The following is a 23,131-nucleotide window of genomic DNA, read 5'->3' on the forward strand; positions in this document are numbered from 1 at the left end:
CAGCTTCAATTGTGCTATTGAACAGACCAAGGAACTTGCTATTGGAGCTATCACTACAAAATATTTCTGTACCTGAATATTGTAAAGTTGCATCTTGGAGACAGATAATCTGGCACTTTCTGCTTTAAGCAGGTTTACAAATGTGAAGTTCTCAGAATTCCTTTACCACCAGCTCACTTAAATTTGCACATCAGAAAGAAATTTAGTTGATGAATGCCTTGGAACAGAAGAGCACTTTCAAGCATGATTTTTTTTCCCTGAACAGATATTGCTTTTTGGCAAGGAAATTACTTGTAACCCTATATGCAACTGTGATTAATTTATATATACCTGTCATGAAGAAGGAAAGAGTTTTTTGCAACAGGCACACACAACAAAGTAGACAGGTGTTCATCATATGGGGTGGTGTTCCTACACATTGCATTTCATTCTGTACACGTAAGTGAAATCTGTGTAAGGTTTCTTATAGGTGAAGCAGTCCTGAACCTTTCTGGATTTCCCTAAAACATTGCTGTGTTCTTTCTGATTCTCTGTTCTTCTCTTTTTCGTTGTTCTGCTCTAATTTCTGTATCAATGCTATTTGTTGATGTGTGACTCCCCCTGCTGTAGAGGGAGAGTATTACCCTTGGGAGAGAGAACTTCAGCAAGGCCTCTGGCTTCAACGTCTCTCAAATGAAGAGGACACGGGTACATTTAAAGGTACCCTCACATTGTCATCACCTCCTCTAAAGAGGGGGACATTTTACAAAGAGCAGGCTTCACATGAAGCAACATATATTTTTTAAGTTGTTTCACCAAATTGGTTGTAATTGAGAATTACTGTTAAGCTTCCAGATAAGGAGCGAACAAAACCTGTAAATTTACAGCTCAAATTCTGTTTGCTTGCTTCTGTTCCTATTTCTGCTTTGATTCTCTGGGAAGAGAGGTCAAGCCTGTGAAGGGTGCTGAAATACCTACTTTATCTCATGAACCATATTCCTTTTGTTCCTTTTTTGCAGAATACATGATACACTGAAACAAAAAGCCTCAGTGCTTTATATGCAGTTTCAGTTATTATTGTACAAATCAGATAAAGGACACAGGAGTAATGACTGTTAACAAGGCCAATTAGCTGCCCTCAGATAAACATCTGTATCACACACACACAAATTCCCATCGGATAAATGTTCATTTAAGGTCTCTTAACTAGCCAAGTGAAATTGGGAATGGTGAAATGCATTCAGAATAAGAAGGTACAGTTTGGGATGATAAGGTGAGGCCTGCTCTTTGGAAGCCTTGCTAGGTTTCTATAAATTTCCCTTCTACTCTCAATTCTTGCTGGTTGAAACTCACCCTTCTAACTCCTAATGCTGTGTGATGTGGTATAAACACTAACTCTACTTACCCAAGGACTTGCATCAAGGGGACTTGACAGCACGAGGTGCCATGTGGCCACCAGGATTCATCACTCACTTCTGAATAGCATTTTTCCTTCCACAGTTCAGTTTTATAACTCAATTTGTGTCAAATTAGAAAGGTATTAATTAAAAATAGCACAGTTCATGTTACTTTTTGAAATGCTTATGTCTAGAAAAGAAGGGGAACACAGAAGTCACTTTTTATATATAAATCATTCTGTAACGTCATCTTCCTGGGTTTTCTTAGTATTAAGCAAAGAATGCTAAAAAGTACAGGTTTGTGTACTTTTTCTGTGTGCATGGATATCCAGTTACTAGCAGAATGTGACTTTTCCCTGTAATAATACTTAAAAGGAAAACTTGGAGATGGTGAATTCTTGATTAATAATATGCATCATTGAACCATTTTTGGCATGGAGTGGAATTTCCAAACTGCAATCCTGTCTGTGCATGTGTGGGAGAGGGCGAGTGAGTCTGGAGGGGAGCATATGCATGCATGATGCTGAATTTTACCTGTCTTCTTTTGCCAGCTGATCTCAGCAAGTAACTTCTTTCATTTTTCCCTCCCTTTCCCTGCATTTCTTTCCTATTGTGTGTGCTCCTTTTCCTTCCCTCTCTTTTTCCTCCCTTTTATCCCTTGCCACTCCATCAACATGATCCACCATTGGCCTCTTGTCTGCTAGCTGGAAACCTGAGGCTGCAGCAGATAGTAAATCCGATTGATCCACTGGAGATCTTGGCAGATGTGCATTGGACACACATCCGTCAGAAAGAGGAGGAGGAAAAACTGGGCCCTACTTCTAAGTCCTCCACCTCCAGAGGTAAACGTGTCTGCTGCGTTGACCCCTTACATCACAAGGACATTTGTTCCCTATTGATTGTATCTCCAGAAAGGCCAACTCTCAAATGTCTTAATGTCACTTCTAGCAATGTTCAGTTCAGGTTGGTCTCCGTTTGTTGTTGCATCAAAAGGGAATCTTCCAGGCTTGCATCCCTGGTTACATTGATGCTCTGATGCTCTCCTACGTATAAGGATCTAATTGTAGCAGGAGAAAGATCTGAATACAGGACTTGATAGACCCTTGGCATGGTTTAGCAGGAAGACTTAGCGGAATTTTATTTAACTCTGAAAACAAATTGTTATTATTTGTGTCCACAACTTAGAGCTGTGTGGATCCCAAATTTTGTCTAAAAGCAGGAAGTGCCAATTTTCTTAAGATAGTAGAATGTTCTCTGGATTAAATTTGGCAGCTCCTTTTGTGACAATACAGTTGGTATCTGATACGGTTTTGCTTACCATAAGGTAGGAAGGAGAAGATTTAAGTAACCCTACTAGGTGCTAAGTGCCCTACTAGGCTCCAGGTACAGAGAAGGATTTGAGAGCAGGAATTGGTTTCCTCTTTCAACCAGCTTCAATATGAGAAGTGTCTTCATCTTAAAAGTGGATGGAAGATAACAAAGGTGATCCCACCCTTGCTGAGGCTGAGTGGAAGAGAGGCTCATGGCACTTCCTGCTGTGTCTTACTTTCCCTTGTGCTTAACAAGGATATCATAGCCAGAGATGGTCCTCTCTCTGAGAAGCTTGTTCAAGGAGGTTTTGGCACCTAGGCTTAGGAAGTGGCTTTTAATGGGCCTGAAAATATGCCATGGAATGGTGAAAAAGTATGAGAACAGGATCACAATGATTGATGTCTGCTAGTATGCCTACGTGGGGTATAGTAGAAGGCAGTCCTTTGAGCAGGCCTTTAAGTGTTCTGGGCTTCCTAAAGCAGATAGAAGCAGTTCTATACTAGTGAGAGCTTGTGGTGGCGGCTAATGCAAGAAATGTGAAAGCAAGCAAGTCCCTAAATACCAGCAGCAGAGAGGTGTAGAAAGTCACATAGAAAGGCCAATCCATTTTTTAAAAACCTCAGTACTGTGGAGACCTCCGTTGGAATTTGGGATCCAGAGTAGAGTAAAAAGAACGATGAATGGCCTAGAAGCCAAATTATGTCTGGAGGATCTGAAAGAGTTGCGTATATTCATTGTGAAGAGTAAAGTTTTACTTTTCATTTATTTAAATATATTTATATCTACTGCATGACTGAGAAATGTTTGAAGAAGAATAGAGAATGCAGTGCTAAATAATTAAGTTTTAAGAAGGTTGCTCCTTCTTAAGCGTTAGGGGAAATGTCCTAAGTATAAGACAAATATTGCCTATGACACTTCTGGATTCTTCTTCCTTGGATAATTCTTTTAAAAGCTGAAACTGAATGCTTTTAAGTATCTTGCCTGTAGCTAAAGAGGTGTTGCTCAATGCTCCTTATTCTATGCAGGATTTGCGGGGAAATCCATACAAAGCATTCTCTGTGGGCGTGGGCCTCGTTAACCAGAAAAAAGCAGGGCATGGAAACTTGAAAATTCTCTTTCATTGCCTCTAGCTTCCTGTTGCTGTTGAGATAGTGGGCCCTTTCCTATGCTCAGAGCTCCCAGGAAATGCCTGCCTTTGCCTTTGCCATTGCCTGGAGCTGATGTTTCTTATGTCATTCCAGGTCTGTGTTGCTAAGGTACTTCCCATAAAGTAATTGCTTTGCACAATAACTGTGCAGCTTGTTACTTTCCTCTTGCAGTGGGTTCCAGACTTCTCTCTAGGTAATTCTTCAGCTGCAGGGATTCATCATGTGCCTAGTATTCAGAGAGCAGTATGTTGCTGCTACAAAGCTGTCAGGATCTGTAGTCCGTTTAGGTTCAGTTTTGGTTATATTTTCCAAATGATTTGCAGTGTCTCGTCTTCCCTCTAATATAGAACTAACTTTTAATAAATGTTCTGTGTTTGATTAATATTGAAAATAAATTCTAAGTAGAGTAGGTCATGTGAACAGTCTTTGCAAGAGAAAGGTTATCTTTTCACTCTTTACACATTTCAAATGTCAGGAAATGCCTATCCTTCAACCTCTGGCTGCATAATTTTCCCAGCCAGAATTCTCCTGTGTTTTGGAAACCTCACATAGGTGCTGTTAGTCTTCAGCCATGCCTTTCATCACCCAACTGCATATTCTATCTGCCTGTCTCAGGAAGTATCAAACCTTTTTAATAGCAAACCTCTTTAGGTCAAGGGAATTGTTCTTTCCTGGTTCTAAAGTTACAGGGCCAAAACTGAGAAGGCCCAGTCCCAAACACTGAGATCTTATTTCTCAAAGTAAAATAAAATTAAAAATTGAACTTGGAATGCCAGTAAATCTCAGGACCTAGGAAATTTTATAACAGAAGTAGATGTTTGTTTTTGCTTTATTCCACATGAGGGTGTTACATAAACTTTCACTGGTGACCTAGAATCTGAATCTGTGTGCCCTTCTTGGAATCTTTTGAGTTTTCTTTCCTCTTATCCTATTCCCCATCTTGATTTTTATAAACTGTAAGCTGCTTTTACTGTCCACAGATTAATTTAGTATCTCTTGCTTGTCACATAAATAACAAATACAAGAGAATGGTGAAAAGAGACTAGGGCTTGCTGAAGGAGTACCATACAGAAGATGGTAAATTAGACATAAAGTTCCTCCTTTGTATTGTCTACAGTTCTACAGGAAAGGCTTTGTCAGGTGTGAGAAGTAAGAACCTGATGACTTTGAAGGGCTATTAGGAAATAGGGAACAGCATTCTGGGTAATGCAGGCATCAAATGAGTCTGTAACAGATGAGCTTGGCAGAAGACACAGCGAACTGAAGAGCCTTTGGTGGGAGGACACTGTTCTAAACCCAACAGTTAGGCATACATAAACCCAATGAAATCCTTGAGTTTAAGTAAGCCAAACTCTGTGCTGGACTTAGGCCATTGACTACCTGACTGCACCTGGCACCCTCTAGATGTGTTCAGCTACAAGTCCCACAAACACTGGCCATTTGCCACTGTGATGGAGCTGGTGGGAGTTGTAATCCAAAATATTTGAAGGCACCAGTTTGGGAAAAGTTGATACAGCACTTCACACACTTTAATGCATTAAATGTGTGGGAATTGAAGAATCAGTTCAACCATCCAAAGGGAGGTGGGGACATAATACAGATAGGGAAAGGGATACATTTTGCAGGACTGTTGTGATTTGAATGAAATGATATGGCCAGCAGTAGTCTAAGTGAGGCTTGATTGATCCAGAGCTTGGACAAGGATTCATCTGCTACCAGAGACGAACATCTTTGCACCACCTTTCCTTGCAGGTGGGTAGCACAAACCACTGCAGCAATTACTCATGCTTCAAGGATTCATGCTTCATCTTTCTCCCCCCACCCCCCGCCTTTCGGAGCAGGGGGTGGGATGACTTTTGAGTCTGGTCTTCCCTGTGTTTGGTGTCTCCTTGGTCTGTCTGCTCTTCTTGAAGTTTCCCTCCCTTGATGTTTCCGTTTCAGATGTTTTCACCTTCAAAGTATTTGTTTCGTTGCTTTGAAATTTATTATTATTTTATTTTATTTTAATTCAGCATCGGACCTTCCCTCCATACGCCACGAGGCAGTGCAGGCGTGGCTGGAAGCAGTCCCAGGAGGTAGTTTTGCTGATGTTCTGTTTTACAGCTCACAAGTAACCCTGCCCGCCACTGCTGGTGCTACCACCTGCCCGGAATTTTAGTGTTCCAGCTGCTGGCCCTTTTTTAACCATGGAGCTATCTATGGCTTTGGTGCTACTGCATGCTGGGTTGGGGAGGAAGGAGAAGGGAGGAGGCTGCATGTCTCACTGAGATGGTTAATTCTTGCATGAACTAGGCTTCCACGTTAACCTCTCCCAAGGCAGGCCAAACAAAAAAGAGGTCCATGTGTATTATGAAGGAACTGCAGCTGTTGTTGAGGAGGAAACAGATTTTTCATTTGTGCAGTAGGAAATTAGGAATTTAAATCTAACGTTTCTTGTACGTGGCACTTCAAAGAAGCTATGCAGATCCCTCTATGTTTTGAAGGTTGTTTTATGCAAATAATAATAATAAGGCCATTTATATAAAACTATATAGCATTATACGTCAAAGGGTTCAAGTTACTTCACACTTTTTCTATCATTAATCTTTTTCTCATTAATCCTGTAAAATAGGTTAAGATTATTCCCGCATTGTAGATGTCAGCTCATTTTAAGAGATGATAGCTTGCCTTGTAGCTTCCTCTGAATTCATAGCAGAGGTGACATTTGGATTAGAGACATTTTCTTCACAGCCACTATGCTACAATAGCCCATGTGCATATGGCAGACATGAGCAGTGTGTAGGCCCAGGCACCTGGCTGGAAAATATCACAGCGACTTTGAAGCATCATGTTTACAGCGGCCCCTAGTTGTGAATTTCTAAGTTCCTCTATTCCTGAGAGAGACCTGGGCACCCCTGAATTTGGCATCATTTCAAAGAGGAGAAAACGCTTTAACAAACTGAAGCTTGTTGTAACCCAAAAATCTGAGAAAGGTGGAATATGTTAGCTGTTCTTGCCAGATCATCTTCTGGATCAGGGTTAGCCAACATGGCACTCTCCAGATGTTGTGGCCATTTAGCATGCTGTCTGGGACTGAAGGAAGCTGCAGTCTAAAACATCTGGAAAATGCCCTACTCCCTCCCTGCACTTATTATTCAGAATAACCCCCGTCACTGAAGGCATTTTAGGAAAGAAGAACCAGGTTTTTACAAGCTAGAAACTTAATTTTGCATAATAGAAAAGTGATGACTTGAGATTTGGCACCTGAGTTTTGCATGAATGTAGTTAGTGCATTTCTAAAACCTTTTGCTTCTGACAGCAGAGCTTACAGGACGGCTGCATACTGCCTTACCCAGTTGTGGCTGCTGACCAACTTGGACAAAATGTTGGATCCATTCGTTTCTGGCTACAGTAGTGCATAGCTCACAAATTTTGGTGTGACAGCTTTTATCCCTTTGCACTTCATCTTTAACTGTGTAGTGTGTGTAAATGCATACTTGTACAATAACTGTGAATAGGTACGTCTCTCCACCACACCAATATATGTTTGCACCAACGTGTTCCCAATTTGTACCTCCATTAAACATGCCACTGACTTCTGAGGTCTTTATTTTTATTCTGTGAATCGGCCTGAGATTATTCTGTGAACCGCCCTTAGACCTCCGGGCATGGTGGTATATAAATTCAATAAATAAATAATATAAATATATCTTGATAATGTTAACAGGGCAGTCATGGGAAATTGCATGATAGCTTGGGCAATTACAAAATATCATTTTTTAAAGAGGATGTTCCAAAATGTTGCATCACGTAGCACCAATTCTTTTCGTCTCTGAGATGCTATATTCCAGCTTACCCAACCAGTGCTTGCTTTGGATAGTTGCGCAGACCAGCCAAAGTCTGGTAAACATATGCCAGATATAACTGTGCTTTGAAACTACTGCTTTGCAAGACAAAATGCACCCAACAGAAAACAAATCTGGTGTCATAGATTTTCAGATATGATATAAGAGGTCACCCAAGCAATTTCAGGGCAAAAAATGTGTAAAGTGAACCTATTAAAAGTATCTGTGAGCTGAGCTACATGATCAGTAGTATAATATAGTGCAACTCATGGTTGGCTTTACCATTTCAAATGCAAAAAGGTTTGAATGCTTCCATGTTTTGTTTAGGGTTGTTGTTTTTTTTTTTAAGTTCTATATAGTTTTCTCTCTGACATGCAAGGTTTAATATGCAAAGTGTGGTTTTATGAGGGCAGCATACAAACATACAGCACACCTCACTTTTAACTAGTGGTATAGTTCAGCAGAGTCTGCATCACATGATATTACTGTTTCTGTTGCTTAGATCTTCACACACAAAAGTGGACTTCTGAAGAGACCACAGTACACCTTAGAACTTGAACTTACATGGATCTGTTTTCTCCCCTACTCCCGTTTCTTTATGTATCATATTTATTCTAGCCCTGTGTGAGGAGAACGACTATGAAGATGAGGCAGGTACTGAGCCTGCAGAAGCTATTGAAGATGGGGACACAGGTGCAGAGTTGGATGATGGTATGGGACCATGAACTCCCTAGTGTGTCGTCAGACATAGTTTCTGTAGTACAAAGTCACGTCTCAAACGGGTGCAGTGGTGGTAGTTTGTGCAAGACTTAGCAAACCCCAAAACATTTGAGCTCAGTGCATGTGCTGTTTTAGCAGCGTGTGAATGTGTGTGGAGACAGTTGTAATTACAATTGTAATTTTTATTCATTTGAGGATTACCGGTGCTCAAGAAAGCTTCTGAGATGAGTGGAGAGAACCTATTGCTATCAATATTGACCTAGAGCTAGCCATATGCTAAATGGGTATACAAAAGTAATAAAGGATATGTTAATTATTCAGAGAATGTGCCAAGTCCTTCGCCAGCAGATTGTTTTAATGGGGGGCCATTTTGAGAATCAGATGCAGAAGTTGAGCCAGCCACCCTCCGTCCATCTGATTGCCTTCAAATCTTACTGTCACAGCCACCATTTCCCTTCACTCATCTCTCTTGACTCTGGGTTGGCAAGGTGAAATCTTACCACAAAGACACTCTAGATTTGCATGTCAGATCCTTTAGTTTTTGTTCTTCTCCTTTCCTTGCAAAAAACAATGGGGAGCAGATGACATCCCATCTGATGCAGAAGCAGAGTGCCGCTTGCATCAAGAAGAGGCAGAAGAACTAGAGCTGAAAGTCTCTGAAAAAGAAGAAGCAGAAGAAGAAGAAGAAGAAGAAGAAGAAGAAGAAACAGCTGCCCCTTCCATTGAGACAGAAGGTACCAAAATTTAATCATCAAGTCTGACACCCCATGCAGTTTTGAGCAGTCTGCACTGCAGGCAGTACAGTATTCTCACACAATACATGGTTCTCATTATCATTAAGTAAATCTGTGGCCAAATTGCCAGAGAACATTTGCTGCTCAGGGAATGCTTGCAGGTGGTTGCCATGAAGGTGTACACATGGGAAATGTTGTGTCAGGTTATGGGAATGATAGTCTAGGCCAGTGTTTCCCAACCTTGTGCCTCCAGATGTTTTTGGCCTACAACTCCCATCATCCCTGACCACTGGTCTTGCTAGCTAGGGATGATGGGAGTTGTAGGCCAAAAACATCTGGAGGCACAAGGTTGGGAAACACTGGTCTAGGCTGCTTTTTTAAAACCTGATTGGTCAAAAGCCCTAAAAGAAAAAGAATAAAAGGCCAAGGAATAATACTTGACATCTGACATTTTTATGGCAGCTGATCTTACTTGGATACTCAGGCTTCATAAGGGGGTACTAGCTGGAGCCATGTTCACATTGGGGAGTCTTCTCGGTATGGGATACCTCTGTGGTGCTAGTTTCCATCAGTGGCTTCCTTTTGGCTCTATAGAAGGAGGACTCCACAACTTACAGCTAACCATCTTAGACTGGCATGAGTCTTGTGGAAGCTGCTTCTGCTGTCTTGCCTTTGGGGTTTGTTAGTATCTTACCTGGAAACGAAGGCTTCTCTTGTCATCTTCTGGCTTAATTTCCATCCTGCCCTTCCAGAATTTATGGAATTTGCTAATGCAAAATGTGGTGGTGACCACTAGCTTACGTAGCTTTGAAGCAATTAGGCAAATGCATGGAAGACAGGGTTATCAATGACTATAAGCTACAATTAGTCTCTGTATCCTTCTTGTCCACTTCTCAGAGGCATCTCAGAGGCCACTATGGGAAGCAGAATAGACTAGGATTAACCTTGTCTGGTCCAACTACCCTTTACTGCTAAACATATTTCTTTTTGACCTGTAATGAGCCACACCTCTACAAGACCTGTAATGAGTCACACCTCCCTCTCTACAAGCAGTGTAATATTTTAGCATCTAAAGCTACAATCCTGTGCATACCTATTTGTGAGTAATCTCTACTGATTTTAATAGTGCTTGCTGCCATCACATCAGGTTGCACCGATCATAGTACTGTGACTGTCTTGTATAACTGGGTGGAATGGTAGTGTTAAGTTAAGTACCAAGTTGACTATCTGGAAATAAGCAAGGAGGCGGCAGTAAACTCAGTGCACTTCATTTGGTTTAAAATAGTTATGGACTTTTTTGTTGGTTTTCCTTCAGACCCTTGCAAGCTCTGTCTGCCTGATCAGTCACCGTGTGAAAGGGCTGCTCTGTCGACTCCAGCTGAAAACCACAAGGAAGAAGAAAAAGAAGTAAGAAAAGGGATTGTGATTTTCTTCATAGCTAATGCTTACGTACCCAGCTGAGTAAAATGTTAAAAGAGAAACTTGATCATAACCCCTGATTCCATATACAAAATATTTGTGAGCTTATTTTAAATTTTTATTTAAATTTTTATAATAGATTGGCTTGCAACGTAAATGCACGTGGAAGTGCTTCTCTCATTGAAACAGGACTGGCAAATAATTGGTTTGGAATCTCTGTATAAAAACAAGTTCCAAACATTCTGCCGTGAATATGCTTAGAACAAAAAATGGTGAAAAATTAATGGGAATGCGTTTTAAGAAAGTAATTGAGATAGCTGAAGCCACTGAATTTGTGAGAATGCTGCCTACATTATTTTTGGTACTTGGGGGAAAAATTCCAGAGTACAAAACAGAGGCATCATTTGTGAACACTGTGCTTTTGTACAAATAGTGGCTTTTAATAACAATATTTATTATTCATAAAGTTGCTCAACAGTCTAAAGACTATTTCAAAAATCAAGACAGGCCCTTCCCACACACTTAGAATCCTAGGATCACAAACCTACCTATGGAGAAGGTGTGATCTCATTCCTGTTGGTGCTCTCATTTTTGCTGTTTTTGCAAGCAAAGCCCACAGTGCATCCATATATTATTCTGTAAGGACACAGTACATATGCATTTAGAAAACACTACTCTTCATTTGATTCACAAGAATTTATTTATTGAAATATTTATGTCCCATCCATCAACTAAATGTCTAGAGAACAACAGAAAATACACATCTTTCAGATGACTGCCCCGCCCCCACTGTAAATGCCTGAGTAAATAAAATCATTTTAAGCTAATGAAAGAAGGGCCAGTGCAAGACAGGAGGCCAGCTGGGACACCATCACAGTGAAGGCTCTCGTGTTATGGGTACAATTTGTGAGGCTGCTGACACCTTAGGTGTAGCCATGTTTTACTTTTGTACCTCATGCTCTGGAGTTTTCTTAGCTTTTTGAAAAGCTGATTTACTTTAGACGTTAAGAAACAGCTTGCTGCTTAATTAAAAGCAGTACTTTTAATTGGCTATATTCTGTGACAAGCGGGGTGGGCGGTGGCAGAATGAGACTTTCTCTTTATTCTTTCCCATAGATTTGTAGGTAAAAGACTCATTTCCCAGAATCTTCTTTACTTCAGTCTGTTGCAGGACAATTTTCCAACTTATTCAGAGCTGAGTCAGTCATTCCTTGAGGATGTGTCAGAAGTCAACAATCATCTTTGCTGGCACTTCGTGTGACTTGAACTAGTGTTATGAAATACAATCCGTGTGTCTTGTTGTTTTTTTAGCACAACATAAATGCTTAAATTCAAAAAAATACAGAACAAGAATGACAATCGTTAGTGACACAATGTCCAAAAAGTACACAGTGATCTAAATAGATATAAAAGTAATGCTGTCATAATGCCTGAAGAAGGAATAACTCATATTGGCTAGTACTGTAGTCCTTATTCATGGTCCTTATTCACCAGCTGTCTGTCTGTTCTGCCCTTAGATCTGCATCATATTACTGAATCTGTTGAGAGCTAGGGTTGTGAATTAAATTCTAACAGTGGAAAGTACCTAGCGTTGCATGGGAATTCTTAGAAACAAGATCCTCCCTGATATATATAACTGGAAAATGTGATTTGTTACAAGGGCTGTGTATGCTCCCCAGTCCTGCCCCAAATCAATTCAGGAGGCTGGGTTAATATTTTGGTTCTTTTAGATCCTATGCAACTTGGGCAGGGAAGGAGAAATTGTTTCTTCTTTCTTGCTTCCCCAACTGCACTGCAGAATGCAGAAGTGTTCAGTCTTGCTGGGTTCTTCTTCAACAGCATACTTCTTGCTGGGAACAGATCACTCTACTCAGCGAAACTTCACCCTTGGTGGACAACTAGTGTATGTGCCAGGTCTGTTTGCCACCTTCCCTCTCCCATGTCAATGCCCCCAACGTGTCTTAGCTCAGTTTAGACCCAGGCGTCCCTGCTGCCGCTGCCACCACCACCACCAACGATGCCACACCACTTTATTCTATGGCCGCTTCTTACTCAGCTAGTGTTGCTGTTGCTACCACCAGTATATTGCTGGCAGCGGCTGCCTGAGCCGGACCCACGTCACAACCACTGCCACAAACAAACTTCTGCATCAGCCATCACCATGGGGGCAATAACCAAGTATGAGAAACCAACCTGCAACATGGGGACAGTTCTTCTGTCCTCCTCTCCCCCATGGTTAGGTTCTCTTCCCGCTTAGGACCTTTGCAGTCTTGGCCACCCATTTTTCAATCCTGCTTGGGTCTACTTGCCCAGTACTTTCCCTGTAGGTGACACACTCGCAATCCAGATCCCTGCAGCCAGCAATACTGCATCCTCTGGCCAGTGCCTCATATGAGCAGAGTGTGCACACTAGAATGTTTCCCAGAATTGCTCGTAACAATCTAGGGGTCTGTGGCAAACATGGAGCAGCTGGTATATGTACTAAGTTTGGAACTCCTTGGTCTAGAACCTGCTGGTGGGTGTTTTGTTCCACTGATGATGCTCTGTGTTTTATATCTGTCTGTGTAGGACTCAAAGGAGCTTCTTGCAACAGCGCCCTGCAAAGATGAATCCCCCGATGTACGTTTTTTCCCTGAACCGTTCCTCCCAGGAGAGGAAGCACAAGTCAAGATCTGTGATGACCAAAAAGTCAAAAGCCCACCTGCACCACTCTCTCCAATACGGTCCCAGCCAGTTGCAATGCCTGAGACCATCACACCAGCATCACCTGTGAAATTGCAGCCAGCAACTCCTGCAGCACCTGCATCTCCACCTGCCACCCCCTTGCCTATTTGTTCACAGCCTTTACCCTCTGGTGAAGCATCCATTCAATCTCCAGGGGAACCTGTGTGTTTCCAACCAGTCCCAGCCTTAACCTCCACTCCTTTGGCCAAGCTTGCCCTAAAAAATCAAGATGGAGAGATGGAAAAATTGGGGAGCCCTACCACAGCAGAAGAAGCTTTGAAAAGGAATAATCTTGTGGAGGAGTTCTGGATGAAGAGTGCTGAAATCCGGAGGAGTTTGGGTCTCACCCCTGTGAACAGAAGCAGGGGACCAGAGCCAAGCTTTACCATTTCCCCCCTTGAGTCTGCCCCCCTGAAAACATACACCCCTGAGCGTATTTCAGAAGAGAAGGGGATCCACATTGTAAAACCTCAGTCAGCCTCAAAGAAGCCAGTCACAGCGAAGCTAGACAGTGAGCAGTTTTCTTTGCTGACTCCAAAATCCCCATCAGAGAGAGAGCTGAAAAATTTGAGTGATGTTAAGAGAGAGCTGTCCAGCAGTTCTGGACTGGGTCTTCAGGGCAGTTCATCAAACATGAGAACATTGGCCAGCCAGAGTTTCAACACTTCTGATTCCACCATGCTCACTCCTCCATCCAGCCCTCCTCCTCCACCACCTCAAAACGAAGAGCCAGCAACGCTGCGAAGAAAAAGGCACCAGGCAACTTGGCAGAATGAGGCTGAGTCTAAGCCGGCTTCTATGCAAACACCTCACCCGCCGCCAGCAGCCAATGAAAGGATCCGGCCAGCCAGGGAACCATCCCAGCCCTCCAGAGAGGAGGTACGGAAATCATTTGTGGAGAGTGTAGATGAGATACCATTTGCCGATGACGTGGAGGACACTTACGATGAGAGGACTGAGGATTCGAGCATCCATGAAAAATATTACACGCCCCCCAGTAGACCGAGGCCAGAGAAGTCTCTTCACCTACATTTTGTTAAAGAGAATGGTGGGCCACCATCAATGGAAGGGGGGAGCCAGCAAAAGAGAGGCTTCCCTCAAGTCTCTGCAGAAGCGAAGGAGCTAGCGGAGGAAAGAATGAGAGCCAGAGAGAAGTCCATTAAGAGCCAGGCCTTACGCGATGCCATGGCTAAGCAGCTATGCAAGATGAAAGAGCTGGAGATGGCCAATGCTGCTGGCGCTGCCAAGTTGCACAAGGCATCTACCATGCCTTCAAAGACCAAAGAGCTGTATTTTGAATCCCAGAAGCATTTGGGTATGAAAGCTGGCGAAGGCCCCACGCTGAAACACGAGGCTAGTAGTGACAGGTTCTTTTCACCCTTTGCAGACACCAGTGGGCGTGATGGGTCAGTCACATCCTCAGAAGGCTCTGGAGGGAAGAGTAAGAAAAGGACTTCTCTCTTCTCCCCCCGCAAGAACAAAAAGGAGAAGAAGTCCAAGAATGACAGCAAGCTCTCTGACAAATCCAGCAGTGCGGCTGAGGAAGCCACGAAGCCCAAATCACTGTGGAAGTCTGTGTTCTCTGGCTATAAGAAAGACAAGAAGAAAAAGACAGATGACAAATCCTGCCCTAGTACACCTTCCAGTGGCGCCACGGTGGATTCTGGGAAGCATAAGGCGTCTCCAATAGTTAGAGCAGCAGGTATAGTGTCACTGACTGCATTCTTTAGTGTACCTGAAAATCTTTTGCAGATTTCTTCCATACACAGAATATGAGCCCAAGAGATATTTGAGCAATGTAACCTGTGATTTGGGAGGTGATTAGGGGGGGGGGGGGAGGAAGAGATAAGCATAAAAAAGCAGAAGAGGAACAAGGAAAGCATGAAAAAATAGTATTTTACAAAAGCATGGGATTTCTAGTTTTAGCTTGAGGAATAGGAATATGTGTTCCTCTGGATGTTCATGTGCCACAGTTCCAAGCAGTCATGGATGGTATCTGGCGAACAACACACCACAAGCTCCCTTTGAAGTGATGTATGCAAGGCACATGTATATTTTCTGTGGGTGCTTTCAGGGACTCCTTCAATTCTTGCAACCTCTTTCTCTTTTAAAAATGAAATTGTTGAAACAGCTTTCTTGTGGGAGGCCTGATTGGGGGGGGGGGGCAATTGCTCTGATGATGATTGAGAATTAGTCCCCTACTCCTAAGCAGCATATTCACAGACATGCACATTTGGGGGAGGGGTACACAGCTACCCAGTGGTATCGCTGTTCCCTGCCTAACTGGGAGCATCTGTTTTATCCAAGTGCCCCAAATGGGCTACAAAAGATCCCATGCGTGGCCTAGTTTTGTGAGGCATGACTGGACACATTCATGAGTTTCCATTTTGCTGCAACACCCAGACTCTAGGGATATTTGTATCAGCAGCAGTGTTAGGCTTGATGTATGAGTCATCGTTTTCTCCCCCAGTTCCCATCTCAAGCCTGGTGAAGTCAGTATGAACAGTCTGCTTCATTTTCAACCAGGCTTGGGAGTTTAGGATTAGGTGCATCTGGTTCTGTGCCCTGCTCTTATTTTAAGCCACTTGGACAAATCCGTTTGAAGGATAGTGTTCTGAGTGGTCTGATGGTTTTCTTTCTCATAAATTGTCTGACTCAGTTTATAACTTTTAAAATAGCAGGTTGATTATCTGGAGAATAAGTAATAAAGGTGCCTCAGATGAAATCAGAAATATTCAGCAACTTGCAGCTTGAGGCCCAGCTCATAAACTTCCATTCCAGTTGCAACAGTATTGACCTAATTGGTAGCATACCTTCCAGATAACTTGCTTGGCATGGAAATAATAAGTCCCAGCTGTTCTTCAAGGAACATCTACACTGCTTTTGGAAGAAAAATATTGAAGAAGTATAAATCAAGGCATCTGAGAAAGTTACTAGTGGAGGTGCAAAAAGGCCACACTCCTAGATCTTCCGCAGATTATTATAATTAATACCAGCAGCACGATATCTCTTTCCCATGTCATAGGAGAGGAGGGATGTAGTCTTACTGTAGGTAAAACAGGGACAGATAAACCTGGTGTGTATTTGCTTTCTTCCACCGAACTCATAGATGCATAAACACACACTCCTTTTTATCTTCACAACAACAACCCTGTGAGATAGGCTAGGTGAGTACCTCAAGGTCACCCAGTGAACTTCATGACCAAGTGAGGATTTGAACGTGTCTCTCCCCAGTTCCTGCCCAACACTGTAACCACTGCACCACCATGGCTCTCAGTGATGTGGTTAGAAATAAATTTAGTAGTGACCAGGGAGGAGAAATGTGTCCTTCAGCATTAAAGAAATTGAGCACACAGATGTCAAAGAACATCATTAAAAATGGGGAGGGGGAATCACAAACGGCCAGGGCATTGCTCCAGGAGAAAGGGGTAGCTGCTCTAGACAATGTAGCACAGTGGGTGGCATGTTCTTTTTTTCAGACTTCAAGAGACTCATCATCTAAGTTCATTATGATGCCAGCTGCTCCTCTGGCTGTGTCATCTGATTTGTTTCTTTACCATCGCAGATTTGCAACTACGTCGACACTTAAGCTTCTCTGAGGACTCTGACCTCTCCAACGATGACGTCTTAGAGCGCTCTTCACAGAGATCCAAGCGAGAGGTAAGATTAAACTGGGTGGGAAATGTTGAGCTAGCTGTGCTCTTTCATAGTCAAGTTAAATAATAAAACCTTAGGAAAGCTGAAGTGATTAATGTTTAATATTTCCTATTAATTTACTTTATCTGGGCTGGAAGAAACCTGCAGACAAAAGCCCACTTTTGGATATATCTGGAATTATACTGTAAAAACTCAGTGTTTATGAAGAACATTGCTTTTCACATCTATTAATAACTATATATGGTATCTACACAGATCAGATGATCTGCCTATCTATACAAACACACTTTTAGCAAATGTCGGAACTGTGACATGCATATTTAGCACGCTGACCACTTGATTGCTTTATATCAGTTGTCCATTGGGGTATAGAACAAACACATTGATCCAGAAATATAGGTCCTCCTGAGGAATCCTCACTTTTGGCCTGAAATGCTGGATCTCTTTCCTAAATGATTCCACTGGCTATGTCTCAATCTCAGTTGTGTGATCTGTAGCATCAGTTTACCATCTCACGTTGCTCCTATTGAGAATGAGATGCAGCTTGCAAAGCTGGTATGTTTGTTCCAGTTGTTGTTCCTTTGATGTGTACTGGGAATGGCTTGTATGGTTTAAACCTCATGACAAACCATATCACTGGTTTAGAACTCAGTTTCCAAGCTTTATGGGAAAGTCACTACCTCATCAAAGAGGTGCTAAGTTCCTTGCACTGTTCAGTTTTGTGACAGCGAAGAACACCCTACAAGCGCTGTTTCAAATGGCAAGATGGAGGTCTTATTTGCAAGTATGATTATTTGCATGTCGAGCAAATAATCTGTAGTTTTTCCTGCTAAAAGATCTGCTTGTGAGTAAGCACTCCAACTGGCCACTTTATCTTGGATGATAAATTACAGCTCAGGCAGCTGTCCAAGAATGATGATGTAAGCTTGTAAATGTGACTGTCTTTCATACTCAGACGCTGAGTTTCTTCCCATGTTTAACATACCTATATTTGAGCTGTTGTTTTTTATTGGACCCTTCCCTGCCCCCCAACTTCCCAAATGCTTGCCTTCAGGATTTTCCTGGCAGGTTCCACATTACATCTGGGATGCAAAGGAATGAGGAGGTACCTGGGGATGCTGGAAACAGCATCATGGGAGAGGGTAGTAGTAACAATGTGGTGGGTTCTGATAAGTCATGAAGCACTTACTTATTCATATCTGCATAGACCAGATGTTGTGGGATTCCCACTTCTACCTTCCCCAGCCAACATAGGCAGTAGACAGGGAGGGTGGGAGTTGCAGCCCAGCAACATCTGTAGGGCCTTGGTACCCAATCCCTGGCTTAGAGTCCTGAAGCTGCCTCAACATTCATATAGCTGCTTAGCATGGATTGGTTAGCACTTCTGCCACATCTGATTCACACAGGTGGCCAACATGTGATGAAGAGTGAGAATTACTTCACCTCTAAATAGCCATTGGAGTGCTTGATGGTTGTTTTGTTGTGTATTTTGAATATTGCAGACATTCCAGGTATCTTAATCAACAGCAAAGAACTGTTATTAATATGCATTGAGAGTTGTATCAAGAAGGAATATGTACTGAAAGAGTAGGAGTAATTGGTCATTTTACCAATCTTAACTCCTCCAGTTACATGAATGAAAGGATGGTTAAACATTCCATGGACCAACTAATCCTCTCCAGTTCTGATATTGAGCTGGGGTGCATAAAACAAAGCGGCTCCCTTATGTCAGTAGAGAGATCAGGAGCAGGCTGCAGGATTGTTGTGTCAGTGACAATACATGGCTTGACTGCAGTGAAGGAGAGAGGGGAGCAGCTGTGAGGAAGAAATACACAATTGCAGTCTGTTACCCATTGCTTAGTTGTAGTTCATAGAGCCACCTTTGCTCTTCACTGCCCCAGTGTGATGTCTTCCGTGCTGGTGAGTTGTGAGAACAGAAATGGCAGGGTGTTGTGGGATGGTCTTAATTTGATTACTAATCTGGAATACAAGGGCATGGTCTTGTGTGTACCTCCTGAGCCAGTATTTTCTTCTCTCTGCTACATGACCGATCATGAACTGCTTATAGACCAAAACCCAGCAGCTAGCGCTCTTGTTGCAATACCATATCCTCTTCCCAAAGGTTGCCTGTTTGATGTGGTTTACTGTAATGTTTGTGATTAGCTCTTTAGTTTTGTCTGCTGTCTAACACTAGAAGCAGCTTCTAAATAAATGCTGGTATAGCTTGCTGTGGGATATGTGCTTCTTGGAGCTTTGGTCAGTGTATGTGTGTATGTGCTGAGGTTGTAAAATATTTGATATACTTAGTATCTGGCTGTTCATTCAAGGATATATTTCCTTCTCTGGTAGCCTGCTGAAGGCTGAGGTTTTGTCTAAAGCAGGGGTCCCCAACTGTCATGCCTGTTATGGTCATGGAGGACCCCTCCTAGTTACAAAACAGATCAACCTTTGGCCTGGTCCACTAGGCTTTTCTTATGCTCTTATGCTAAGGGGGATGTTTGACACTGTGGGTTTCATATTGGAGGACCCAAAGTCTAAACTCTGGTTGCACTTCAGTTTCCCCTTCATGTTTATTCATTTATTTAATGAAAATTAAGCGCACTGTGAAAGTACTGAAAGGCAGAGTGACATGTGTGCTTTAAGCAATTCCATAAAAGGTACCATACAATTGCAAAAAAAAAAAAAAAAATCTGGGCACAAAATTCAGTGTTCTGAAAAATCACATTTCATTTAAAAAAAAGAGTGACACTTATAGCCTATGAAACGGGGAAACTCTGGTTTATTAGCTGCTGCTGGACACCATTCATCCCTGTCCTTTGGCTGAGCTGCCTGGGACTGATGGGAGTTGTAGTCCAACAATTTCTGGAGGGCTGTAGTTCCCCCGTTCCTGCTATAACACTTCTGAGATGGGTAATGCCTTAGGGAGGAGCAAGGTTTTCCAGGGTAATTGACCGGGCTGCAATGGCCTGTTTGGCTCTTTGTCCTGCATAACTAACCAAAGCAGCACCACGTGCAAATTTTCATTTGCAAAATTGTTTAACTGAGTGCTTTCCAGGGTGGAAGGATGCCTAGGTGCCCTGTGCAAAATGATAATGTCTGTAAAGGTAAATCTCAATTCAAGTGGAAGATTGGAGTCAGACTTTAATGCCAGACTAGGCATTCATACACAGTTTCATTACACAAGAAATAGTTATGTGACTATTCCTCGGGGGAGAAGCACAGATACACGTATGGGGGGTGGGTGTGATCAGCTGCTTTCTCCCATGTGAACTCTGTCACTGCCATAGTTGTCTTTAAACTCCCTCCTTCCACTATTCCTTCTGAATAGTAACAGAAGCTTTGCAGAGCCCTTTTCTTCCAATCCACCTGCGCTGCAAACTTCCATTTGCTTCTGCCTTGGCCCAGGCAAGGATGCAAGCAACAGAAGAGTGAAACAAGGAGAGGGCTCTGTGTAATCCTCTTTTTACTGTTCATGCAGGAGCAAATGGAGTTAAGCTTCTGCATGCATTTAAGCTTATGATAGTGAATCAGTAGGCTGAGCAACAATAATAACGTCTCTTAATTAAAAACAGCTGCTTTGTTGCTATGTTGTAACTAAATTGGTCTGGCCTGGACTTTCACAAGTTGTGATCCCTGCCATCTCCCAAGCTGAACAGTGCTCCCAAGCCATGTATATTAGTGCACCAAGAGTTTGATGAACCAACTCTTTCTGTTTCCTGTGACAGTGCAGGCCTGGTCACAGTGCAGACCTGGGTGCTCGCTTCGGCAGCACATATACTAAAATTGGAACGATACAGAGAAGATTAGCACAGTGCAGACCTGGTCACAGGCAGTGCAGGCCTGGTCAAGTATTTGTTTCCTGATTCTGAAGCATTCACCCTCATACATAGTGCCATGTTGCACTTCGAGCAACCTTTGTGTTTGTTACTGTTCATTTTGTTTTCAGCGTTTTAATGTTTAACTGACTGTGCTCCATTTTATGTGTGTGGGTTTTATTATTTATTTATTTTTGCCTTTGCCATTCCTTCCCCCTCCCCCTTTTAAAGTCGATTTACGTCCCACACGCCTTGGCATTCAAGAGATCATACGCATCAAAGGTAGTGTCTCCATTCTCATTGACTGGCCACAGTTGCATGCATTCCCATTATTAACCTACCAGAGCTATAGTCTATGTCCCATCTCCCTGCCTTTGTTTGTACTAATGTAATTCCTGACTGTGCATGTATGAAATGGTTAAAAAAAATAAGGGCAACCTGATCAAGGAAATTTCAAATCCTAAACCTTCATGCTCACTTGAAATGCATGCAGTATGTGCATCAAGGATCATCCAGAGAGAGAAAACCTCTTGATCTTGGTTTGTTGCTTTTTAAAAAGGTTTTAAAGGGTATTTTGATGGACATATTAGGTACTTACTTATATGTGGTATAAATTGAAATTATTTTACTTTATTATTTATTGCATTTTTATTCTGCTCATCCTCCAAGGAGATCAAGGTGGCTTACAAGATTTCCCCATTTTATCCTCACAACCCTGATAGGTAGGGTAAGCTGCGAGGAGGAGATCAGCTGAAGGTCACCCAGTGAGCTGAATGGAGACTTGAGCTTGGATCTCCCCAATTGTAGTCCTCTACTCTAATCACCATGCCACACAGCAGCCTTGGCCATTATAATTCATTGATATGTTTCTGTACACTCCATATAAGTCAGTGTAAAAATATAAGTATACACATAGGTGCACAAAACAAGCGTCATTTTAATAACAACAACAACTTTTGCAAATACTTGTGTTCATTCCCACCGTTCTCCAAATCATTTGGTTAATTCTGAATTATTGATGAAGGCTGGTTCCAAATTGCAGCCCAAGTAACATATTGTTTTAGGGAGTATCACAATATCACCTCAGTTGCCCCTCTTCCCATTCTAAGCACATTCACATCAGTGGCTGTAATTGGTTTTGTACCTGTTCCATTTCCCTAAGGAACTCTTGAGTTCTATGTGAGTATGACCTAGATATGTCAAACTGACTTCTCAGCAAGCTACAGTTCTCAAGATTCTTGGGAGAAACCAGTATCAAGTTTGTTGTGCAGCGATGCCTTCCAACTCTGCTCACAGGTTATATTCTCATGTTACCATTTTGTGTGTCAAAATCTGCACATCTTTGAAGGCGTGCACATTGTAATGTGAGAGTTGTCATCCAGATGTGTTTTCTTCTTTTGGCGTAGTATATGCTTCAACTTCTTGATGCATACATCGAGCCAAATGGGAAAGAAATGTGCCAGCATTCTCAGCTTAGGAAATGCAGCTTTTCCTGCTGAAGTGTGGATTTTAACATATAAAAATAATATGAGAAGTAGCACTTGGTTTCAGGTTGGAGTCTTGAATAAGAAAGCAATGAAAGAAGCAATTCACAGATTTGTTTTTCTCAGGGCAAACACATCACTTTTACACATTCTGTGGCCAAATACTTACATAAACTACCAGTGAAACTGTTAGGTATGGGCTTAGTGGGGCTCCAAAGTGATCTTCCTGTGATTTAGGATTTTTTTTTCCAGCACTAATAAACTCTGGTAACTCTAATGACTTCCAATCTCTAATCTGACCAGGATTTCAGCCACCCAAATCTTGTTGACTTGATTTTTTAAAATGGCATGAAGGTAATAGGGGATGCTGGGATATTTGTGTCAATGGGGAGCTGCTCTGAATTGTCAAGGGAGGGTGATATATTAGGAAAACACATGCTCCACACATCTTGTTACAACATAGATATGAATTCTCAGCCCCAAAACAACTCTAAGTTGTATGTCTATCTTGAAACTAGTTGTGTATATTAATGATTTTGACAAGATGTTTAAAAGACACTGGAGCATGTGTCCATAAAACTGGAAGACATAGGCAGCTTATAACCCCATAGAGCTAGTTCACACCACAAATTTATAGCTAAGTTGTATGATCAGCAGGCCCATGTGACACAACTGCTACTGGACCATTTAAGACTGCTGTTAGGCTTCTCTCACAGTTGTATGCTTGCCTAGAATGTTTTTCCGTTAGCAGCAAGGATATTTGCGTAGCTTTCCTCATTGCGTTCTAGTTTTGTATGTGCTAAGAATTGACTTTTTAATAAAGAATTCAAATGCAGGTTGAGTGGTTCCATGCCCTGCTGATTAAGTGATTGGTAGGAGTTGCAAATATGGTAGCAGTTGCAAATATGGTACCAGGTTG

At 42.2% G+C, this 23,131-nt stretch overlaps 2 protein-coding genes across 51 annotated transcripts in view; one reads left to right on the forward strand and one right to left on the reverse strand.

The window, feature by feature from the left end:
• LOC310826186 (tigger transposable element-derived protein 1-like) overlaps positions 1-23,131 on the reverse strand; it is a 1,677,490-nt gene that overhangs the window by 750,475 nt on the left and 903,884 nt on the right. The gene's annotated exons all lie outside the window — the stretch shown is intronic.
• The window catches only part of MICAL3 (microtubule associated monooxygenase, calponin and LIM domain containing 3), a 182,881-nt gene that overhangs the window by 134,027 nt on the left and 25,723 nt on the right, over positions 1-23,131 (forward strand). For 14 of the 50 annotated variants that reach the window (XM_083699746.1, XM_083699745.1, XM_083699728.1 and 11 more), the window contains 9 exons: positions 610-699; positions 2,081-2,218; positions 5,848-5,910; positions 8,278-8,370; positions 8,961-9,113; positions 10,429-10,520; positions 13,101-14,958; positions 16,822-16,916; positions 20,960-21,010. In XM_083699746.1, coding sequence (XP_083555872.1) covers positions 610-699; positions 2,081-2,218; positions 5,848-5,910; positions 8,278-8,370; positions 8,961-9,113; positions 10,429-10,520; positions 13,101-14,958; positions 16,822-16,916; positions 20,960-21,010 — 2,633 coding nt within the window. The remainder of the gene's footprint in view (positions 1-609; positions 700-2,080; positions 2,219-5,847; positions 5,911-8,277; positions 8,371-8,960; positions 9,114-10,428; positions 10,521-13,100; positions 14,959-16,821; positions 16,917-20,959; positions 21,011-23,131) is intronic. The other 36 variants (XM_083699756.1, XM_083699755.1, XM_083699763.1 and 33 more) reach the window with 9 other exon arrangements.

Source organism: Podarcis gaigeae (genome assembly GCF_964106915.1).
Source record: "Podarcis gaigeae genome assembly, chromosome: 10".
Lineage (NCBI taxonomy): Eukaryota > Metazoa > Chordata > Lepidosauria > Squamata > Lacertidae > Podarcis > Podarcis gaigeae.